The sequence below is a fragment of the Rhinoderma darwinii genome (assembly GCF_050947455.1).
Source record: "Rhinoderma darwinii isolate aRhiDar2 chromosome 5 unlocalized genomic scaffold, aRhiDar2.hap1 SUPER_5_unloc_53, whole genome shotgun sequence".
Lineage (NCBI taxonomy): Eukaryota > Metazoa > Chordata > Amphibia > Anura > Rhinodermatidae > Rhinoderma > Rhinoderma darwinii.
The window spans coordinates 67017-93014 of NW_027461813.1; the positions used below are offsets into that span (position 1 = coordinate 67017).

At 40.9% G+C, this 25998-nt stretch overlaps 1 protein-coding gene across 1 annotated transcript in view; it reads left to right on the top strand.

The window, feature by feature from the left end:
- Nucleotides 1-966: 966 nt before the first annotated feature.
- LOC142696308 (cytochrome P450 11B, mitochondrial-like) overlaps nt 967-25998 on the top strand; it is a 95389-nt gene continuing 70357 nt past the window's right edge. The window contains exons 1-3 of the mRNA XM_075847638.1: nt 967-1387; nt 5412-5567; nt 6323-6522. Of these exons, the coding sequence (XP_075703753.1) occupies nt 1101-1387; nt 5412-5567; nt 6323-6522 (643 nt within the window). The 5' untranslated portion in view covers nt 967-1100. The remainder of the gene's footprint in view (nt 1388-5411; nt 5568-6322; nt 6523-25998) is intronic.

Below are 25998 nucleotides of genomic sequence, written 5' to 3' on the forward strand. Positions count from 1 at the left end.
TATATATACTACACCCGGCATATTCTATATATACTACACCCGGCATATACTATATATACTACCCCCGGCATATTCTATATATACTACACCCGGTATATTCTATATATACTACACCCGGCATATTCTATATATACTACACCCGGCATATTCTATATATACTACACCCGGCATATTCTATATATACTACACCCGATATATTCTATATATACTACACCCGTCTATATATACTACACCCGGCATATTCTATATATACTACACCCGGCATATTCTATATATACTACACCCGGTATATTCTATATATACTACACCCGGCATATTCTATATATACTACACCGGCATATTCTATATATATTTCTAGAACACAAGGCTTTACATATTCTCGCCTCTTGTAGCAGGTTGACCGCGGCCGCTGTATCTTTATACATGAGTTTCATGATAATACTTTTTACCCGTCTCTTCAATAATATTTATTAGAAATGTGATATTCTTTATAATCAGACGTTTATTTTTCGGACATGATGGGGGTTGTTGCCTTCAAGGACCTTGGCTTTGTAATTTATAATGGCTCAGACTCCACTGAAAACTTAGCCTGGAAAATTCAGCTGTGGCAGAGTAGTTAAGGGTCACATACTATATTTATGAGATATGTTTACATATGTGGCCCCTTTTTATCTAGCGTTTGTCTCTGCTGCCCCCTTTGTGATGGACGACGCTTCTCATTAACATGACACCTACTGAAACCAAATCATCATTTACATGCTCAATGATCAAACAACTCAGTTGATGGAGGTCAGGGAGGGGTGACAGGGTGGTCCAAGCTAGGAAGGGGGGCGCTCTGTGTCATGGAAAGATCTGGTGATAGCTGGTGTATATGAGAATATCCCTGTAGACAACTGAGAGAGAGAGACGGCTCAAGACGTAGCAGAGTGGAGACCCTGGAGGCTTTGACATTGATAGTCAGACTAGGGTGAGAGGGTCAAAATCAGATTGGGACATAGCATGGTCTGTGAGTCACTGGGGTAGGCAGAAGAAGCAATGAGAGATTGAGCCACCACAAGGAGAGCGGTTGAGATTACACACACAGAACAGTACAGTTCATAATGGGGAAGAAAGTTCTGGGACAGGTGGGGTCATGTTTAGTGGGACACCGTCCCTTAAATCCTGGGAGCTTTCTCTGGACAGGAATGTCAAGAATGTCCACAGCTCCCCTGATCCAAGAAGCCCCCTCAGATGTGTCCTCCAGCAGCACGGTTCTGCCTTTTCACTCCATCCCCAGCACTGGCCGTAACGCTTGGTACAACCTTTTCCAGTTCTGGAGAAAAAACAGTTTCCAACGCATGCACCATGTCATGGAGGAGAACTTCCACCGCCTGGGACCCATTTACAGGTAAGTGTTGGACTTCTGCCATTGTAACACCACATTTTCCGCATGCTGAAGGGAATATTTAAATTTGTGTATATTTATGTTCTGGGGGGGATCCCTCGAAAATGACAATAGACATTTACATTGCAATTATTCCAATTAGTTATAATAATCGTTATTTATGTGGCGCCAACATATTCCGCAGCACTTTACAACTCAGAGGGAACATGTACAGATAATATCAGACATTACATAGTGACAAACTAACTATTCAAACAAGAGGAGTGAGGACCCTGATTATTACTAGTCAACGTTGTCACGTGAGGTTTGAGAAGACTACTCATGTGGCAGCTGTAATGGCGGACATATTGGTCTTCTCTCTGCTACCCTAGAAACAATGGAATCCTCTTCACGTCAGGTCTACAATCATCAGTCCAACCTGGTGAAGAAGCAGAGCCAAAGAACATGTGGAGTGTGGGTTTGTTTTTGACTGAAGGCACCATGACTGTTGACACGTAGATGTAATATCTCCTGGAGGATGTTTTGTTGAAAAAAAAAATTATTTACTGAGGAAATAACTCCAAGCAACTACTCTAAAGATCAAGATGTCTTGTCAAGCCAAGAAGCTGCTGGTGTCTGGAGAGGGACAGAGGAATCTGGAGGGAGGATGTCTGAAGAGTTTGGAGGGAGGAGGACAGAGGAGTCTGGAGGGAGGAGGACAGAGGAGTCTGGAGGGAGGAGGACAGCGGAGCCTGGAGGGAGGACAGAGGAGTCTGGAGGGAGGAGGACAGAGGAGTCTGGAGGGAAGAGGAGAGAGGAGTCTGGAGGGAGGAGGACAGAGGGGTCTGGAGGGAGGACAGAGGGGTCTGGAGGGCGGAGGACAGAGGGGTCTGGAGGGAGGAGGACAGAGGGGTCTGGAGGGAGGAGGACAGAGGGGTCTGGAGGGAGGAGGACAGAGGAGTCTGGAGGGAGGAGGACAGAGGAGTTTGGAGGGAGGAGGACAGAGGAGTTTGGAGGGAGGAGGGCAGAGGGGTCTGGAGGGAGGAGGGCAGAGGGGTCTGGAGGGAGGAGGGCAGAGGGGTCTGGAGGGAGGACAGGAGTCTGGAGGGAGGAGAACAGAGGGGTCTGGAAGGGGAGGGCAGAGGAGTCTGGAGGGAGGAGGGCAGAGGGGTCTGGAGGGAGGAGGGCAGAGGGGTCTGGAGGGAGGAGGACAGAGGAGTCTGGAGGGAGGAGGACAGAGGAGTCTGGAGGGAGGAGGACAGAGGAGGGAGGAGGGCAGAGGGGTCTGGAGGGAGGAGGGCAGAGGGGTCTGGAGGGAGGAGGGCAGAGGGGTCTGGAGGGAGGAGGGCAGAGGGGTCTGGAGGGAGGAGGGCAGAGGAGTCTGGAGGGAGGAGGACTGAGGAGTCTGGAGGGAGGAGGACTGAGGAGTCTGGAGGGAGGACAGAGGAGATTGGAGGGAGGAGGACAGACGAGTCTGGAGGGGGAACAGAGGGGTCTGGAGGGAGGACGACAGAGGAATCTGGAGGGAGGAGGGCAGAGGAGTCTGGAGGGAGGAGGACAGAGGAGTTTGGAGGGAGGAGGACAGAGGAGTCCGGGGAGGACAGAGGAGACTAGAGGGAGAACAGATGAGTCTGGGGGGAGGACAGAGGGGTCTGGAGGAAGGACATAGGGGTCTGAAAGGGGACAGAGGGGTCTGGAGGGGACAGAGGGTTTTAGAGGCAATAGGTCTTTTGAGAAGTAACAAGTTGTGGGAAAGGCTCATGTCTCACCTTGGGATAAACCTCTTGCTCCTCTCCTCAGAGCTGATGTTCCGCCTATTTGACCCTGTGGTCACGTGTCTCCTCAGAATGTTGGTGGTCAGCAAGGTCCTTCTGTCTCTTGACCCGATTGTGTAAAGATTTAGGTTACTGGGTTGTTAAAATTCTGCACCATGTCCCACAATATGTATCCAGAGTAGGGCTGTCTGATAGGTTCAGTAATTGATCATTGCCTATAGACGCCACTTCTTACCATGTAGATGTAGGGCTGCTTTTAGAGTGGCAAACTGGGGAATTTCCCTGTGCCCTCATCTCTCTCCCTAAGTGCCACCTGAATTTACCATTGACCCCATTCAGACCCCTGTGTAAAGTTTAGTGGAGCACATTTCTCTACTTACAGTTTATGACACTCCGTATTATCAACGAGATGACCCCCAAACTGTGCCAGAAACTGTGTCCCATCCCGGGTACTCGATAAAATCTAATATAAGACTTACTCTAGGATGTCCTATGAGAGTAACTGGCCAGGAAGAAGAGAATTCTCCCCAGAGTTATGAGGATGTATTTGTCTTATAGCTTATAACAAATGACAGAAAAAATGGGGTCCTCCCTCCCATCAACACACTGATGCCCATCACCCCTATGTGTGCCCTTGGGTAGCAGTCATTTCCATAATAAAGCTGCCAACACCTATTCCTCCCAACTCCCCCATATACATGCGCGCTCGGCTCGTCCAACCGTACGTGTGTTCTCAATGGTGAGAGGGGAATTAGCTGCTGCCAGACCCCTCAGTTTCCCCCCAGACCCCTGTTTCCCCCAGTCCCCTCTGTTTCCTCCCAGACACCCCTGTTTCCCCAGACCCTTCTGTTTCCCCCAGACCCCTGTTTTCCCTAGACACCCCTGTTTTCCACAGACCCTTCTGTTTCCCCCAGATCCCTCTGTTTTCCCTAGACACCCCTGTTTTCCACAGACCCCTCTGTTTCCCCCAGACACCTTTGTTTTCCCTAGACACCCCGGTTTTCCACAGACCCCTCTGTTTTCCCTAGACCCGTTTTCCCTAGATCCCTCTGTTTTCCCCATACCCCTCTGTTTTCCCTAGACCCCTGTTTTCCCTAGACCCCTCTGTTTTCCCCCAGACCCCTCTGTTTTCCCCAGACTCCTCTGTTTCCCCCAGACTCCTCTGTTTCCCCCAGACTCCTCTGTTTTCCCTAGACCCCTCTGTTTTCCCTAGACCCCTCTGTTTTCCCTAGACCCCTCTGTTTCCCCCAGACCCCTCTGTTTCCCCCAGACCCCTCTGTTTCCCCCGGACCCCTCTGTTTTCCCCCAGGCCCCTGTTTTCCCTAGACCCCTCTGTTTTCCCTAGACCCCTGTTTTCCCTAGACCCCTCTGTTTTCCCCCAGACCCCTCTGTTTTCCCCCATACCCCTCTGTTTTCCCTAGACCCCTCTGTTTCCCCCAGACTCCTCTGTTTCCCCCAGACTCCTCTGTTTCCCTCAGACTCCTCTGTTTCCCCCAGACTCCTCTGTTTTCCCTAGACCCCTCTGTTTTCCCTAGACCCCTCTGTTTTCCCTAGACCCCTCTGTTTTCCCTAGACCCCTCTGTTTCCCCCAGACCCCTCTGTTTCCCCCGGACCCCTCTGTTTCCCACAGACCCCTCTGTTTTCCCACAGACCCCTCTGTTTTCCCCCAGGCCCCTCTGTTTTCCCTAGACCCCTCTGTTTTCCCTAGACCCCTCTGTTTTCCCTAGACCCCTCTGTTTCCCCCAGACCCTTCTGTTTCCCCCAGACCTCTCTGTTTCCCCCGGACCCCTCTGTTTCCCCCAGACCCCTCTGTTTTCCCCCGGACCCCTCTGTTTCCCCCAGACCCCTCTGTTTTCCCCCAGGCCCCTCTGTTTCCCCCCAGACCCCTCTGTTTTCCCCCAGACCCCTCTACTTTCCCCCAGACCCCTCTGTTTTCCCCCAGACCCCTCTGTTTTCCCTAGATCCCTATGGCAGCAGCTTTTCTCCCATGGAAACTAAGGATCGGGCATCTTTCCCGACATCTGCTGTGCTCTGAAGAAACCTTTTCTAAGCCTCACCTTCATCTACATACAACTGATGCTCTCCCGTAATATTAGAAATTCTGCTACAGATTGGGTCGTTACTCCTTTTAGTAGTCAGGGACTCCACACCTTCACCGCTCTTACTGTAAAGAACCCCATCCTGAGACCATCACCTTCCTGCACCAGACGCCATCCTCCTTTTCTCTTCAGTATGATTGGCTGTGTCATGTGTATTTGTGTCCACCTTTGTAGGGAGAACCTCGGCTCGCACAGCAGTGTGAACATTATGCTTCCTCAGGACGTTGCCCGGCTCTTCCAGTCTGAGGGAGTCTTTCCTCGTAGGATGACCATTGAAGCTTGGGCGACCCACAGGGACATGAGAAACCACAAATATGGAGTGTTTCTGCTGTAAGTGATCTCCGCTAGTAATCTCATGATCTGCCCCCATAGAGTCAGCCGATGAGCACGCCTGTTCTACAGCAAAGGCGATTTTCTGTGGACCTGTGTCCTGTTGTCCTAAGTCCGGCCGCCATAAGACGGTATCATTATTATGAATAAAAAACGTAATTGTCTAAAATCCAGCGGCGTCTGGCAACTGTGGTAAACTGCGCAGTGTACATCAATGGGCAATGTGTATAACTCTATGGCAAACAGCTGCATGTGTCTTGGTTAAGTTTGGCGCATATGTCGGGAGGCTTTCCGCTGCATACCCTCACCATACAAAGAAGCGCACTGTTAATAAACGCATAGAAGCTGTAGAGCCGCGCCTGCAGGAATGGACCAATCACAAACAATGGAAATCCCCCGTCATACAGAGATCTGTCATTCCCGGATCCCTGTGCCATTAGGCAGATTTCCTGGGTAAGAGAGGCCGGGTGACTCCATGACAAGTTGTCGCCCCGTCATTGATTGTTGCCCTCCATGGTTACTTGTCGCCCTTCCCGTATTTCGTTGTTGGCCGTTGATTGGTTGTCGCCCCTGTTATTTCTTGCTGACCCCCGAGGTTGGTTGTCATCTCGTTTTCTCAAACCCGGATCTCTTACTTTTCAAGACCTCTAGTGACTGGGGAATCGGTGGAAGGGGGGACTTCACTCTAATCTCCTCCATTGATTGGGACATAAGATTGACACCAGACACTCAGGTCAATGTTTGTGTTTGGACAGGAATGGAGAGGACTGGAGATCTGACCGGATTATAATGAACAAGGAGGTTCTAAGCCTGACTGGAGTCAAAAAGTTTCTGCCCTTCCTGGATGAGGTGGCTGGAGACTTCGTGTCTTTAATGCAACGGCGAATAAACAAAAATACAAGAGGATCCCTGACAGTCGACCTGTATGCGGATCTCTTCAGATTCACACTGGAAGGTCAGTAACCCATAATCTAGTCTTCATAATGACGGAAAAGCTGCACCCAAAACACATACAACCCGGGCATCTGCTCCTACACACAAAAGGTCCATGCTGGTATAACCTGGGCATCTTCTGTATATAATTATATATGTACAGCTGGTATAAGTTATACATCTTCCTGTATATAGTGATATGGAGCATGCTGGTATAACCTGGGTATCTTCTGTATATAATTATATATGTACAGCTGGTATAAGTTATACATCTTCTTGTATATAGTGATATGGAGCATGCTGGTATAACCTGGGTATCTTCTGTATATAATTATATATGTGCAGCTGGTATAAGTTATACATCTTCTTGTATATAGTGATATGGAGCATGCTGGTATAACCTGGGTATCTCCTGTATATAATTATATATGTACAGCTGGTATAAGTTATACATCTTCTTGTATATAGTGATATGGAGCATGCTGGTATAACCTGGGTATCTCCTGTATATAATTATATATGTACAGCTGGTATAAGTTATACATCTTCTTGTATATAGTGATATGGAGCATGCTGGTATAACCTGGGTATCTTCTGTATATAATTATATATGTACAGCTGGTATAAGTTATACATCTTCTTGTATATAGTGATATGGAGCATGCTGGTATAACCTGGGCATCTTCTGTATATAATTATATATGTACAGCTGGTATAAGTTATACATCTTCTTGTATATAGTGATATGGAGCATGCTGGTATAACCTGGGTATCTTCTGTATATAATTATATATGTACAGCTGGTATAAGTTATACATCTGCTTGTATGTAGTGATATGGAGCATGCTGGTATAACCTGGGTATCTTCTGTATATAATTATATATGTACAGCTGGTATAAGTTATACATCTTCTTGTATATAGTGATATGGAGCATGCTGGTATAACCTGGGTATCTCCTGTATATAATTATATATGTACAGCTGGTCTAAGTTATACATCTTCTTGTATATAGAGATATGGAGCATGCTGGTATAACCCGGGTATCTTCTGTATATAATTATATATGTACAGCTGGTATAAGTTATACATCTTCCTGTATATAGTGATATGGAGAATGCTGGTATAACCTGGGTATCTCCTGTATATAATTATATCTGTACAGCTGGTATAAGTTATACATCTTCTTGTATATAGTGATATGGACCATGCTGGTATAACCGGGGCATCTTCTGTATATAATTATATATGTACAGCTGGTATAAGTTATACATCTTCCTGTATATAGTGATATGGAGCATGCTGGTGTAACCTGGGTATATTCTGTATATAATTATATCTGTACAGCTGGTATATGTTATACATCTTCTTTTATATAGTGATATGGAGCATGCTGGTATAACCTGGGTATATTCTGTATATAATTATACATGTACAGCTGGTATAAGTTTTACATCTTCTTGTATATAGTGATGTGGAGCATGCTGGTATAACCTGGGCATCTTCTGTATATAATTATATATGTACAGCTGGTATAAGTTATACATCTTCTTGTATATAGTGATATGGAGAATGCTGGTATAACCTGGGTATCTTCTGTATATAATTATATATGTACAGCTGGTATAAGTTATACATCTTCTTGTATATAGTGATATGGAGCATGCTGGTATAACCTGGGTATCTCCTGTATATAATTATATATGTACAGCTGGTATAAGTTATACATCTTCTTGTATATAGTGATATGGAGCATGCTGGTATAACCTGGGTATCTTCTGTATATAATTATATATGTACAGCTGGTATAAGTTATACATCTTCTTGTATATAGTGATATGGAGCATGCTGGTATAAGCTGGGTATCTTCTGGATATAATTATATATGTACAGCTGGTATAAGTTATACATCTTCTTGTATATAATGATATGGAGCATGCTGGTATAACCTGGGTATCTTCTGTATATAATTATATATGTACAGCTGGTATAAGTTATATATCTTCCTGTATATAGTGATATGGAGCATGCTGGTATAATCCGGGTATCTTCTGTATATAATTATATATGTACAGCTGGTATAAGTTATACATCATCTTGTATATAGTGATATGGAGCATGCTGGTATAACCTGGGTATATTCTGTATATAATTATATATGTACAGCTGGTATAAGTTATATATCTTCTTGTATATAGTGATATGGAGCATGCTGGTATAACCTGGATATATTCTGTATATAATTATATATGTACAGCTGGTATGTTATACATCTTCTTGTATATAGTGATATGGAGCATGCTGGTATAACCTGGGTATCTTCTGTATATAATTCTATATGTACAGCTGGTATGTTATACATCTTCTTGTATATAGTGATATGGAGCATGCTGGTATAACCTGGGTATCTCCTGTATATAATTATATATGTACAGCTGGTATAAGTTATACATCTTCTTGTATATAGTGATATGGAGCATGCTGGTATAACCTGGGTATCTTCCGTACATGATTATATATGTACAGCTGGTATAACCTGGGTATTTTCTGTATATAATTATATATGTACAGCTATTATAAGTTATACATCTTCTTGTATATAGTGATATGGAGCATGCTGGTATAACCTGGGTATTTTCTGTATATAATTATATATGTACAGCTGGTATAAGTTATACATCTTCTTGTAAATAGTGATATGGAGCATGCTGGTATAAGTTATACATCTTCTTGTATATAGTGATATGGAGCATGCTGGTATAACCTGGGTATCTTCTGTATATAATTATATATGTACAGCTGGTATTAGTTATACATCTTCTTGTATATAGTGATATGGAGCATGCTGGTATAACCTGGGTATATTCTGGATATAATGATATAGGTACAGCTGGTATAAGTTATACATCTTTTTGTATATAGTAGTGATATGGAGCATGCTAGTATAACCTGGGTATCTCCTGTATATAATTATATATGTACAGCTGGTATAAGTTATGCATCTTCTTGTATATAATGATATGGAGCATGCTGGTATAACCTGGGTATCTTCTGTATATAATTATATATGATCACCTGGTATAAGTTATACATCTTCTTGTATATAGTGATATGGAGCATGCTGGTATAACCTGGGTATCTTCTGTATATAAATATATATGTACAGCTGGTATAAGTTATACATCTTCTTGTATATAGTGATATGGAGCATGCTGGTATAACCTGAGCATCTCCTATATATGATTATATATGTACAGCTGGTATAAGTTATACATCTTCTTATATATATAGTGATATGGAGCATGCTGGTATAACCTGGGTATCTTCTGTATATAATTATATATGTACAGCTGGTATAAGTTATACATCTTGTATATAGTGATATGGAGCATGCTGGTAAAACCTGGGCATCTCCTATATATGATTATATATGTACAGCTGGTATAAGTTATACATCTTCTTATATATATAGTGATATGGAGCATGCTGGTATAACCTGGGTATCTTCTGTATATAATTATATATGTACAGCTGGTATATGTTATACCTCTTCTTGTATATAATGATATTGAGCATGCTGGTATAACCTGGGTATCTTCTGTATATAATTATATATGTACAGCTGGTATTAGTTATACATCTTCTTGTATATAGTGATATGGGGCAAGCTGGTATAACCTGGGTATCTTCTGTATATAATTATATCTGTACAGCTGGTATAAGTTATATATCTTCCTGTATATAGTGATATGGAGCATGCTGGTATAACCTGGGTATCTTCTGTATATAATTATATATGTACAGCTGGTATAAGTTATACATCTTCTTGTATATAGTGATACGGAGCATGCTGGTATAACCTGGTTATCTTCTGTATATAATTATATATGTACAGCGGGTATAAGTTATACATCTTCTTGTATATAGTGATATGGAGCATGCTGGTATAACCTGGGTATCTTCTGTATATAATTATATATGTACAGCTGGTATAAGTTATACATCTTCTGTATATAGTGATATGGAGCATGATGGTATAACCTGGGAATCTTCTGTATATAATTATATATGTACAGCTGGTATAACTTATACATCTTCTTGTATATAGTGATATGGAGCATGCTGGTATAACCTGGGTATCTTCAGGATATAATTATATATGTACAGCTGGTATAAGTTATACATCTTCTTGTATATAGTGATATGGGGCATGCTGGTATAACCTGGGTATCTTCTGGATATAATTATATATGTACAGCTGGTATAAGTTATACATCTTCTTGTATATAGAGATATGGAGCATGCAGGTATAGCCAGGGTATCTTCTGTATATAATTATATATGTACAGCGGGTATAAGTTATACATCTTCTTGTATATAGTGATATGGAGCATGCTGGTATAACCTGGGTATCTTCTGTATATAATTATATATGTACAGCTGGTATAAGTTATACATCTTCCTGTATATAGTGATATGGAGCATGCTGGTATAACCTGGGTATCTTCTGTATATAATTATATATGTACAGCCCGTATAAGTTATACATCTTCTAGTATATAGTGATATGGAGCATGCTGGTATAACCTGGGTATCTTCTGTATATAATTATACATGTACAGCTGGTATAAGTTATACATCTTCTTGTATATAGTGATATGGATCATGCTGGTATAACCTGGGTATGTCCTGTATATAATTATATATGTACCGCTGGTATAAGTTATTCATCTGTTTGTATATAGTGATATGGAGCATGCTGGTATAACCTGGGTATCTTCTGTAGATAATTATATATGTACAGCTGGTATAAGTTATACATCTTCCTGTATATAGTGATATGGAGAGTGCTGGTATAACCTGGGTATCTTCTGTATATAATTATATATGTACAGCTGGTATAAGTTATACATCTTCCTGTATATAGTAATATGGAGCATGCTGGTATAACCTGGGTATCTTCTGTATATAATTATATATGTACAGCCGGTATAAGTTATACATCTTCTAGTATATAGTGATATGGAGCATGCTGGTATAACCTGGGTATCTTCTGTATATAATTATACATGTACAGCTGGTATAAGTTATACATCTTCTAGTATATAGTGATATGGAGCATGCTGGTATAACCTGGGTATCTTCTGTATATAATTATACATGTACAGCTGGTATAAGTTATACATCTTCTTGTATATAGTGATATGGAGCATGCTGGTATAACCTGGGTATCCTCTGTATATAATTATATATATGTACAGCTGGTATAAGTTATACATCTTCTTGTATATAGTGATATGGAGCATGCTGGTATAACCTGGGTATCTCCTGTATATAATTATATATGTACATCTGGTATAAGTTATACATCTTCTTGTATATAGTGATATGGAGCATGCTGGTATAACCCGGGTAACTTCTGTATATAATTATATATGTACAGCTGGTATAAGTTATACATCTTCTTGTATATAGTGATATGGAGCATGCTGGTATAACCTGGGCATCTTCTGTATATAATTATATATGTACAGCTGGTATATGTTATACACCTTCTTGTATATAGTGATATGGGGCATGCTGGTATAACCTGGGTATCTTCTGTATATAATTATATATGTACAGCTGGTATAAGTTATACATCTTCTTGTATATAGTGATATGGAGCATGCTGGTATAACCTGGGTATCTTCTATAAATAATTATATATGTACCGCTGGTATAAGTTATTCATCTGTTTGTATATAGTGATATGGAGCATGCTGGTATAACCTGGGTATCTTCTGTAGATAATTATATATGTACAGCTGGTATAAGTTATACATCTTCCTGTATATAGTGATATGGAGAGTGCTGGTATAACCTGGGTATCTTCTGTATATAATTATATATGTACAGCTGGTATAATTTATACATCTTCTTGTATATATTGATATGGAGCATGCTGGTATAACCTGGGTATCTTCTGTATATAATTATATATGTGCAGCTGGTATAAGTTATACATCTTCTTGTATATAGTGATATGGAGCATGCTGGTATAACCTGGGTATCTTCTGTATATAATTATATATGTACAGCTGGTATAAGTTATACATCTTCTTGTATATAGTGATATGGAGCATGCTGGTATAACCTGGGTATCTCCTGTATATAATTATATATGTACAGCCGGTATAAGTTATGCATCTTCTTGTATATAGTGATATGGAGCATGCTGGTATAACCTGGGTATATTCTGTATATAATTATATATTTTTTCAGCTGGTATATGTTATACATCTTCTTGTATATAGTGATATGGAGCATGCTGGTATGACCTGGGTATCTTCTGTATATAATTATATATGTACAGCTGGTATAAGTTATACATCTTCTTGTATATAGTGATATGGAGCATGCTGGTATAACCTGGTTATCTTCTGTATATAATGATATATGTACAGCGGGTATAAGTTATACATCTTCTGTATATAGTGATATGGAGCATGATGGTATAACCTGGGCATCTTCTGTATATAATTATATATGTACAGCTGGTATAACTTATACATCTTCTTGTATATAGTGATATGGAGCATGCTGGTATAACCTGGGTATCTTCTGTATATAATTATATATGTACAGCTGGTATAAGTTATGCATCTTCTTGTATATAATGATATGGAGCATGCTGGTATATCCTGGGTATCTTCTGTATATAATTATATATGATCACCTGGTATAAGTTATACATCTTCTTGTATATAGTGATATGGAGCATGCTGGTATAACCTGGGTATCTTCTGTATATAATTATATATGTACAGCTGGTATGTTATACATCTTCTTGTATATAGTGATATGGAGCATGCTGGTATAACCTGGGTATCTTCTGTATATAATTATATATGTACAGGTGGTATAAGTTATACATATTCTTGTATATAGTGATATGGAGCATGCTGGTATAACCTGGGCATCTCCTGTATATAATTATATATGTACAGCTGGTATAAGTTATACATCTTCTTGTATATAGTGATATGGAGCATGCTGGTATAACCTGGGTATCTCCTGTATATAATTATATATGTACAGCTGGTATAAGTTATACATCTTCTTGTATATAGTGATATGGAGCATGCTGGTATAACCTGGGTATCTTCTGTATATAATTATATATGTACAGCTGGTATACGTTATACATCTTCTTGTATATAGTAATATGGAGCATGATGGTATAACCTGGGCATCTTCTGTATATAATTATATATGTACAGCTGGTATAACTTATACATCTTCTTGTATATAGTGATATGGAGCATGCTGGTATAACCTGGGTATCTTCTGTATATAATTATATATGATCACCTGGTATAAGTTATGCATCTTCCTGTATATAATGATATGGAGCATGCTGGTATAACCTGGGTATCTCCTATATATGATTATATATGTACAGCTGGTATAAGTTATACATCTTCTTATATATATAGTGATATGGAGCATGCTGGTATAACCTGAGCATCTTCTGTATATAATTATATATGTACAGCTGGTATAAGTTATACATCTTCTTATATATATAGTGATATGGAGCATGCTGGTATAACCTGGGTATCTTCTGTATATAATTATATATGTACAGCCGGTATAAGTTATACATCTTCTAGTATATAGTGATATGGAGCATGCTGGTATAACCTGGGTATCTTCTGTATATAATTATACATGTACAGCTGGTATAAGTTATACATCTTCTAGTATATAGTGATATGGAGCATGCTGGTATAACCTGGGTATCTTCTGTATATAATTATACATGTACAGCTGGTATAAGTTATACATCTTCTTGTATATAGTGATATGGAGCATGCTGGTATAACCTGGGTATCCTCTGTATATAATTATATATGTACAGCTGGTATAAGTTATACATCTTCTTGTATATAGTGATATGGAGCATGCTGGTATAACCTGGGTATCTCCTGTATATAATTATATATGTACATCTGGTATAAGTTATACATCTTCTTGTATATAGTGATATGTAGCATGCTGGTATAACCTGGGTATCTTCTATAAATAATTATATATGTACCGCTGGTATAAGTTATTCATCTGTTTGTATATAGTGATATGGAGCATGCTGGTATAACCTGGGTATCTTCTGTAGATAATTATATATGTACAGCTGGTATAAGTTATACATCTTCTTGTATATAGTGATATGGAGCATGCTGGTATAACCTGGGTATCTCCTGTATATAATTATATATGTACAGCCGGTATAAGTTATGCATCTTCTTGTATATAGTGATATGGAGCATGCTGGTGTAACCTGGGTATCTTCTGTATATAATTATATATTTACAGCTGGTAGAAATTATACATCTTCTTGTATATAATGATATGGAGCATGCTGGTATAACCTGGGTATCTTCTGTATATAAGTATATATGTACAGCTGGTATAAGTTATACATCTTCTTGTATATAGTGATATGTAGCATGCTGGTATAACCTGGGTATCTTCTATAAATAATTATATATGTACCGCTGGTATAAGTTATTCATCTGTTTGTATATAGTGATATGGAGCATGCTGGTATAACCTGGGTATCTTCTGTAGATAATTATATATGTACAGCTGGTATAAGTTATACATCTTCTTGTATATATTGATATGGAGCATGCTGGTATAACCTGGGTATCTTCTGTATATAATTATACATGTACAGCTGGTATAAGTTACACATCTTCTTGTATATAGTGATATGGAGCATGCTGGTATAACCTGGGTATATTCTGTATATAATTTTATATTTTTTCAGCTGGTATATGTTATACATCTTCTTGTATATAGTGATATGGAGCATGCTGGTATAACCTGGGTATCTTCTGTATATAATTATATATGTACAGCTGGTATAAGTTTTACATCTTCGTGTATATAGTGATGTGGAGCATGCTGGTATAACCTGGGTATCTTCTGTATATAATTATATATGTACAGCTGGTATAAGTTATACATTTTCTTGTATATAATGATATGGAGCATGCTGGTATAACCTGGGTATCTTCTGTATATAAGTATATATGTACAGCTGGTATAAGTTATACATCTTCCTGTATATAGTGATATGTAACATGCTGGTATAACCTGGGTATCTTCTATAAATAATTATATATGTACCGCTGGTATAAGTTATTCATCTGTTTGTATATAGTGATATGGAGCATGCTGGTATAACCTGGGTATCTTCTGTAGATAATTATATATGTACAGCTGGTATAAGTTATACATCTTCCTGTATATAGTGATATGGAGAGTGCTGGTATAACCTGGGTATCTTCTGTATATAATTATATATGTACAGCTGGTATAAGTTATACATCTTCTTGTATATATTGATATGGAGCATGCTGGTATAACCTGGGTATCTTCTGTATATAATTATATATGTGCAGCTGGTATAAGTTATACATCTTCTTGTATATAGTGATATGGAGCATGCTGGTATAACCTGGGTATCTTCTGTATATAATTATATATGTACAGCTGGTATAAGTTATACATCTTCTTGTATATAGTGATGTGGAGCATGCTGGTATAACCTGGGTATCTCCTGTATATAATTATATATGTAAAGCCGGTATAAGTTATGCATCTTCTTGTATATAGTGATATGGAGCATGCTGGTATAACCTGGGTATATTCTGTATATAATTTTATATTTTTTCAGCTGGTATATGTTATACATCTTCTTGTATATAGTGATATGGAGCATGCTGGTATAACCTGGGTATCTTCTGTATATAATTATATATGTACAGCTGGTATAAGTTTTACATCTTCTTGTATATAGTGATATGGAGCATGCTGGTATAACCTGGGTATCTTCTGTATATCATTATATATGTACAGCTGGTATAAGTTATACATCTTCTTGTATAGAGTGATATGGAGCATGCTGGTATAACCTGGGTATCTTCTGTATATAATTATATATATGTACAGCCGGTATAAGTTATACATCTTCTTGTATAGAGTGATATGGAGCATGCTGGTATAACCTGGGTATCTTCTGTATATAATTATATATGTACAGATGGTATAAGTTATACATCTTCTTGTATATAGTGATATGGAGCATGCTGGTATAACCTGTGTACTTTCTGTATATAATTATATATGTACAGCTGGTATAAGTTATACATCTTCTTGTATATAGTGATATGGAGCATGCTGGTATAACCTGGGTATATTCTGTATATAATTATATATGTACAGCTGGTATAAGTTATACATCTTCTTGTATATAGTGATATGGAGCATGCTGGTATAACCTGTGTACTTTCTGTATATAATTATATATGTACAGCTGGTATAAGTTATACATCTTCTTGTATATAGTGATATGGAGCATGCTGGTATAACCTGGGTATATTCTGTATATAATTATATATGTACAGCTGGTATAAGTTATACATCTTCCTGTATATAGTGATATGGAGCATGCTGGTATAACCTGGGCATCTCCTATATATGATTATATATGTACAGCTGGTATAAGTTATACATCTTCTTATATATATATATAGTGATATGGAGCATGCTGGTATAACCTGGGTATCTTCTGTATATAATTATATATGTACAGCTGGTATAAGTTATACATCTTCTTGTATATAGTGATATGGAGCATGCTGGTATAACCTGGGTATCTTCTGTATATAATTATATATGTACAGCTGGTATATGTTATACATCTTCTTGTATGTAATGATATTGAGCATGCTGGTATAACCTGGGTATCTTCTGTATATAATTATATCTGTACAGCTGGTATAAGTTATATATCTTCCTGTATATAGTGATATGGAGCATGCTGGTATAACCTCGGTATCTTCTGTATATAATTATATATGTACAGCTGGTATAAGTTATACATCTTCTTGTATATAGTGATACGGAGCATGCTGGTATAACCTGGGTAACTTCTGGATATAATTATATATGTACAGCTGGTATAAGTTATACATCTTCTTGTATATAGAGATATGGAGCATGCTGGTATAACCTGGGTATCTTCTGTATATAATTATATATGTACAGCGGGTATAAGTTATACATCTCCTTGTATATAGTGATATGGAGCATGCTGGTATAACCTGGGTATCTTCTGTATATAATTATATATGTACAGCTGGTATAAGTTATACATCTTCTTATATATAGTGATATGGAGCATGCCGGTATAACCTGGGTATCTTCTGTATATAATTATATATGTACAGCTGGTACATGTTATACATCTTCTTGTATATAGTGATATGGAGCATGCTGGTATAACCTGGGTATCTTCTGTATATAATTATATATGTACAGCTGGTATAAGTTATACATCTTCTTGTATATAGTGTTATGGAGCATGCTGGTATAACCTGAGTATCTTCTGTATATAATTATATATGTATAGCTGGTATAAGTTATACATCTTCTTGTATATAGTGATATGGAGCATGCTGGTATAACCTGGGTATCTTCTGTATATAATTATATATGTACAGCTGGTATATGTTATACATCTTCTTGTATATAGTGATATGGAGCATGCTGGTATAACCTGGGTATCTTCTGTATATAATTATATATGTACAGCGGGTATAAGTTATACCTCTCCTTGTATATAGTGATATGGAGCATGCTGGTATAACCTGGGTATCTTCTATAAATAATTCTATATGTACCGCTGGTATAAGTTATACATCTTCTTGTATATAGTGATATGGAGCATGCTGGTATAACCTGGGCATCTTCTGTATATAATTATATATGTACAGCTGGTATAAGTTATAAATTTTCTTGTATATAGTGATATGGAGCTTGCTGGTATAACCTGGGTATCTTCTGTATATAATTATATATGTACAGCTGGTATAAGTTATACATCTTCTTGTATATAGTGATACGGAGCATGCTGGTATAACCTGGGTATCTTCTGGATATAATTATATATGTACAGCTGGTATAAGTTATACATCTTTTTGTATATAGAGATATGGAGCATGCTGGTATAACCTGGGTATCTTCTGTATGTAATTATATATGTACAGCGGGTATAAGTTATACATCTCCTTGTATATAGTGATATGGAGCATGCTGGTATAACCTGGGTATCTTCTGTATATAATTATATATGTACAGCTGGCATAAGTTATACATCTTCTTATATATAGTGATATGGAGCATGCCGGTATAACCTGGGTATCTTCTGTATATAATTATATATGTACAGCTGGTATATGTTATACATCTTCTTGTATATAGTGATATGGAGCATGCTGGTATAACCTGGGTATCTTCTGTATATAATTATATATGTACAGCTGGTATAAGTTATACATCTTCTTGTATATAGTGTTATGGAGCATGCTGGTATAACCTGGGTATCTTCTGTATATAATTATATATGTATAGCTGGTATAAGTTATACATCTTCTTGTATATAGTGATATGGAGCATGCTGGTATAACCTGGGTATCTCATGTATATAATTATATATGTACAGCTGGTATAAGTTATACCTCTTCTTGTATATAGTGATATGGAGCATGCTGGTATAACCTGGGTGTCTTCTGTATATAATTATATATGTACAGCTGGTATAAGTTATACATCTTCTTGTATATAGTGATATGGAGCATGCTGGTGTAACCTGGGTATCTTCTGTATATAATTATATATGTACAGCTGGTATAAGTTATACATCTTCTTGTATATAGTGATATGGAGCATGCTGGTATAACCTGGGTATCTTCTGTATATAATTATATATGTACAGCTGGTATAAGTTATACATCTTCTTGTATATAGTAATATGGAGCATGCTGGTATAACCTGGGTATCTTCTGTATATAATTATATATGTACAGCTGGTATAAGTTATACATCTTCTTGTATATAGTGATATGGAGCATGCTGGTATAACCCGGGTATCTTCTGTATGTAATTATATATGTACAGCTGGTATAAGTTATACATCTTCTTGTATATAGTGATGTGGAGCATGCTGGTATAACCCGGGTAACTTCTGTATATAATTATATATGTACAGCTGGTAGAAGTTATACATCTTCTTGTATATAATGATATGGAGAATGCTGGTATAACCTGGGTATCTGTAATGGCAGGGGGTAGGGAGACGGACAAGTGAGCCCTAATCTACCCGCCACTCTGTCCCTGCCTACTTGCAACGACCCGCCCTAGGCGACGGGGTACAACTGGGCGGCGGTCCCTGCGCTCAGTAAGTGCACGACAAACACGACAAACATACAAGGAACACAAGCAAGGAAAAGGGGCCGTTGCCCACGGCAACACCGTGAGCAACCAGAGTGGTGAACGAGCCGAGTCAAGCCAGGAGTGTGCGAGGTACAAAACGAAAAGCAGAAGAGTAGTCGGTAAGCCAGGGTCTGTATGGAGCAGTATCAAAAATAGCAGGAGCTGTAGCTGGGCCAGGAAACCACAAGGAGGGAAACACAAGCAATAACAAGCACCGAGGGACTGGAAGTGCAGGCTTAAATAGACCGAGGGCGAGAGCTAGCTGAGTCTGGCCAGGTTACGATAGGCTCTCCCACTCCTAAGCCTGCCAGCCTGAATGGTGGAAGCAGGAGTCAGTCTCAGGGATGTATTCTCAGGTGCTGACTGATTAGTTCTGGGAGTTAACCCCGCTGTGCCTGGCAGATCCTTTACAGTACCCCCCCTTTTATGAGGGGCCACCGGACCCTTTCTAAGTGGACCTGGCTTACTGGGGAAACGCAGGTGGAACCTCCTGACCAATACCCCAGCGTGAACATCCCGGGCGGGTACCCAAGTCCTCTCCTCGGGCCCGTATCCTCTCCAATGGACCAGGTACTGGAGGGAGCCTTGGACCATCTTGCTGTCCACAATCCTGGCCACCTCGAATTCCACCCCCTCCGGGGTGAGGATGGGAACAGGAGGTCTCCTCGAGGGAGCCAAGGACGGGGAGCAGCGTTTGAGAAGGGAGGCATGAAACACGTCGTGTATCCGAAAAGACGGGGGTAACTCCAGCCGGAAGGAGACAGGATTGAGGACCTCAATGACCTTATACGGCCCAATAAACCGGGGAGCAAACTTCTTGGACGCAACCTTGAGACGCAAGTTCCTAGACGACAACCACACCAGATCCCCGACCATAAACAGGGGGTTAGCAGAACGTTTTTTATCAGCCTGAGTTTTTTGTACGCTCTGGGACACCTCTAGGTTTTTCTGAACCTGGGCCCAGACTGTGCACATTTCCCGATGAACGACCTCTACCTCAGGATTGTTGGAACTACCAGGTGAAACGGAGGAGAACCGTGGATTAAACCCAAAATTACAAAAAAAAGGAGAGACCCCTGACGAGTTACTGACCCGGTTATTAAGGGAAAATTCGGCGAGGGGAATGAAAGAGACCCAATCAAATTGACAGTCAGAGACAAAACACCTTAAGTATTGTTCTAGAGATTGATTAGTCCTCTCCGTTTGGCCATTGGTTTCAGGATGGAAGGCAGAGGAGAAGGACAGATCAATCCCCAACTTCATACAGAAGGCTCTCCAAAACAATGAAACAAATTGTACCCCTCTGTCCGAAACAATATTGACAGGGACCCCATGGAGACGCAGGATGTGTTTGACAAACAAGGTAGCCAACGTTTTGGCGTTGGGTAGTTTCTTGAGGGGCACAAAGTGGCACATCTTACTGAAGCGGTCCACCACCACCCACACCACCGACTTGCCTTGGGATGGAGGCAAATCGGTGATAAAATCCATGGAGATATGTGTCCAAGGTCTCTGGGGAATGGGCAACGAACGCAGTAAGCCCGCTGGTCGGGACCTGGGAGTCTTGGACCTAGCACAAACCTCACAAGCGGCGACGTAGGCCTTAACGTCTTTAGGCAACCCAGGCCACCAATAATTTCTGGTAATGAGGTGTTTGGTACCCAGGATGCCTGGATGGCCAGATAGTGCGGAGTCATGATTTTCCCTAAGTACCCTTAGCCGGAATTGCAGGGGAACAAACAGCTTGTTCTCAGGAAGGTTCCCGGGAGCTGCACCTTGATCAGCAGCAATTTCAGAGACTAAATCAGAATCGATCGAGGAAATGATTATACCTGGAGGCAAAATACAAGCAGGATCTTCCTCCGAAGGAGGGCTGGCCATGAAGCTACGCGACAGTGCATCAGCCTTAATATTTTTAGACCCAGCCCTATAGGTAACCAAAAAATTGAATCTGGTAAAAAATAACGCCCATCGAGCTTGTCTCGGGTTTAGCCTCCGGGCAGATTCTAGGAAAACCAGATTCTTGTGGTCGGTAAGGACCGTTACCTGGTGCCTAGCCCCCTCCAGGAAGTGGCGCCACTCTTCAAATGCCCATTTAATGGCTAAGAGTTTGCGGTTGCCAATATCATAGTTACTTTCAGTTGGCGAAAACTTCCTGGAGAAGTAGGCACAGGGGCGGAGATGGGTGAGGGAGCTGGTACCCTGGGACAAGACAGCCCCCACTCCCACCTCAGATGCGTCAACTTCCACGATAAATGGCTCCATTTGGTTGGGCTGAACCAGCACCGGGGCCGAGACAAAGCACTTCTTAAGGACCTCAAAAGCCTGGACAGCCTCAGGAGGCCAGTGGAGGAGATCAGCACCTTTGCGAGTGAGGTCCGTAAGGGGCTTAGCGATGACCGAGAAGTTAGCAATAAATCTCCTGTAATAATTAGCGAACCCCAAAAAAACACTGTAACGCCTTCAGGGAGGCAGGTTGGACCCATTCCGCCACAGCCTGAACCTTGGCGGGGTCCATGCGGAATTCATGAGGAGTGAGGATTTGACCCAAAAATGGAATCTCCTGTACCCCAAACACACATTTTTCGGTTTTGGCAAACAGTTTATTTTCCCGAAGGACCTGGAGCACCTTCCTGACATGCTCCACGTGGGAGGACCAGTCCTTGGAAAAACACCAGTATGTCATCAAGGTACACTACCAGAAAAATCCCCAGGTAATTTCTCAAAATCTCATTTATGAAATTCTGGAAGACCGCAGGGGCATTACTCAACCCAAAGGGCATGACGAGGTATTCGAAATGGCCTTCGGGCGTGTAAAACGCAGTCTTCCACTCATCCCCCTCTTTGATGCGAATAAGGTTATACGCCCCCCGTAGATCCAATTTAGAAAACCATTGGGCCCCCTGAACCTGATTAAAGAGATCAGGAATCAAAGGAAGGGGATACTGGTTCCTTACCGTGACCTTATTCAGGCCACGGTAGTCAATGCATGGCCTAAGACCACCATCCTTCTTCCCCACAAAGAAGAAGCCAGCACCTACCGGAGAAGAAGAGGGACGAATGTAACCCTTGGCCAGGGATTCCTGGATATACACTCTCATAGCTTCACGTTCGGGACAAGAAAGATTAAATATCCTACCCTTAGGAAGCTTAGCTCCTGGTACCAATTCGATAGTGCAATCGTATTCTCTATGAGGAGGTAACACTTCGGAGGCCTCCCTAGAGAAAACATCAGCAAAGTCCTGAACAAACTCGGGTAGCGTATTCGCCTCCTTAGGGGGAGAAATAGAATTAACAGAAAAACATGACGTACAACATTCATTACCCCATTTGGTTAGCTCCCCAGTATTCCAGTCAAACGTAGGATTATGCAACTGCAACCAGGGAAGGCCTAGAACCAAATCGTACGATAATCCCTGCATCAACAGTACAGAGCATTGCTCCAAATGCATGGAGCCAACAAGGAGTTCAAAAACAGGGGTATGCTGTGTAAAATAACCATTAGCAAGAGGAGTGGCGTCGATACCCACTACCGGGACAGGTTTAGGCAAATCAATAAGAGGCATAGCAAGGGACATAGCAAATTCCACAGACATGATATTAGTAGAGGACCCTGAATCCACGAAGGCACTGCCGGTAGCAGACCTACCACCAAAAGAGACCTGAAAGGGAAGCAAGATCTTAGTATGTTTCATATTTACTGGAAATACCTGTGCGCCCAAGTGACCTCCCCGATGATCACTTAGACGCGGAAGTTCTCTGGCTGCAACCTTACGCTTAGGACAGTTGTTCACTTGATGCTTGTCGTCCCCACAGTAGAAGCAGAGACCATTCTTCCTGCGGAATTCTCTACGTTGTTGGGGGGACACGGAGGCCCCGAGTTGCATAGGTATCTCTGAATCTTTCGGGGAGGAACGAAGCAACGGAGCTTCGGGAGGCATCATGGGGGAGTAGGAGGAGAAAACACATAAACGTTCACGTTGTCGTTCCCTGAGACGTCGGTCAAGTCGTATCGCTAAAGCCATAACCTGGTCTAGGGAGTCAGAAGAGGGATAGCTAACTAGCAGGTCTTTCAGGGCATTCGACAGACCCAACCTAAACTGGCACCTTAAGGCAGGGTCATTCCACCGAGAAGCTACGCACCACTTCCGAAAGTCAGAGCAATACTCCTCAACAGGTCTCTTACCCTGACTTAAGGTCACCAGCTGACTCTCGGCAAAGGCAGTCCTGTCAGTCTCGTCATAAATAAGTCCGAGAGCAGAAAAGAAACAATCAACGGAGGAAAGTTCAGGGGCGTCAGGAGCCAAGGAGAAGGCCCACTCTTGGGGCCCTTCCTGGAGCCGGGACATAATTATACCCACCCGCTGGCTCTCAGAACCTGAGGAATGAGGCTTTAAACGAAAGTAAAGCCTACAACTCTCCCGAAAGGAGAGAAAAGCCCTCCGGTCCCCTGAGAACCGGTCGGGCAACTTGAGGTGGGGTTCAAGAGGTGCGGTGAGGGGAACTACCAGGGTAGCATCAGGCTGGTTGACCCTCTGAGCCAGGGCCTGGATCTGTAGGGAGAGACCCTGCATTTGCTGAGCCAGGGTCTCACGGGGATCCATAGTGGTGTCAGGGACCAGGGGTAGACTAGGTATGGGCTTGTTATTATGTAATGGCAGGGGGTAGGGAGACGGACAAGTGAGCCCTAATCTACCCGCCACTCTGTCCCTGCCTACTTGCAACGACCCGCCCTAGGCGACGGGGTACAACTGGGCGGCGGTCCCTGCGCTCAGTAAGTGCACGACAAACACGACAAACATACAAGGAACACAAGCAAGGAAAAGGGGCCGTTGCCCACGGCAACACCGTGAGCAACCAGAGTGGTGAACGAGCCGAGTCAAGCCAGGAGTGTGCGAGGTACAAAACGAAAAGCAGAAGAGTAGTCGGTAAGCCAGGGTCTGTATGGAGCAGGATCAAAAATAGCAGGAGCTGTAGCTGGGCCAGGAAACCACAAGGAGGGAAACACAAGCAATAACAAGCACGAGGGACAGGAAGTGCAGGCTTAAATAGACCGAGGGCGGGAGCTAGCTGAGTCTGGCCAGGTTACGATAGGCTCTCCCACTCCTAAGCCTGCCAGCCTGAATGGTGGAAGCTGGAGTCAGTCTCAGGGATGTATTCTCAGGTGCTGACTGATTAGTTCTGGGAGTTAACCCCGCTGTGCCTGGCAGATCCTTTACAGTATCTTCTATAAATAATTCTATATGTACCGCTGGTATAAGTTATACATCTTCTTGTATATAGTGATATGGAGCATGCTGGTATAACCTGTGTATTTTCTGTATATAATTATATATGTACAGCTGGTATAAGTTATACATTTTCTTGTATATAGTGATATGGAGCATGCTGGTATAACCTGGGTATCTTCTGTATATAATTATATATGTACCGCTGGTATAAGTTATACATCTTCTTGTATATAGGGATATGGAGCATGCTGGTATAACCTGGGCATCTTCTGTATATAATTATATATGTACAGCTGGTATAAGTTATACATCTTCCTGTATATAGTGATATGGAGCATGCTGGTATAACCTGGGTATCTACTGTATATAATTATACATGTGCAGCTGGTATAAGTTATACATCTTCCTGTATATAGTGATATGGAGCATGCTGGTATAACCTGGGTATCTTCTGTATATAATTATACATGTGCAGCTGGTATAAGTTATACATCTTCTTGTATATAGTGATATGGAGCATGCTAGTATAACCTGGGTATCTTCTGTATATAATTATATATGTACAGCTGGTATAAGTTATACATCTTCTTGTATATAGAGATATGGAGCATGCTGGTATAACCTGGGTATATTCTGTATATAATGATATATGTACAGCTGGTATAAGTTATACATCTTCCTGTATATAGTGATATGGAGCATGCTGGTATAACCTGGGTATATTCTGTATATAATTATATATGTACAGCTGGTATAAGTTATACATCTTCCTGTATATAGTGATATGGAGCATGGCGGTATAACCTGGGTATCTTCTGTATATAATTATATATGTACAGCTGGTATATGTTATACCTCTTCTTGTATATAGTGATATGGAGCATGCTGGTATAACCTGGGTATCTTCTGTATATAATTATATATGTACAGCTGGTATAAGTT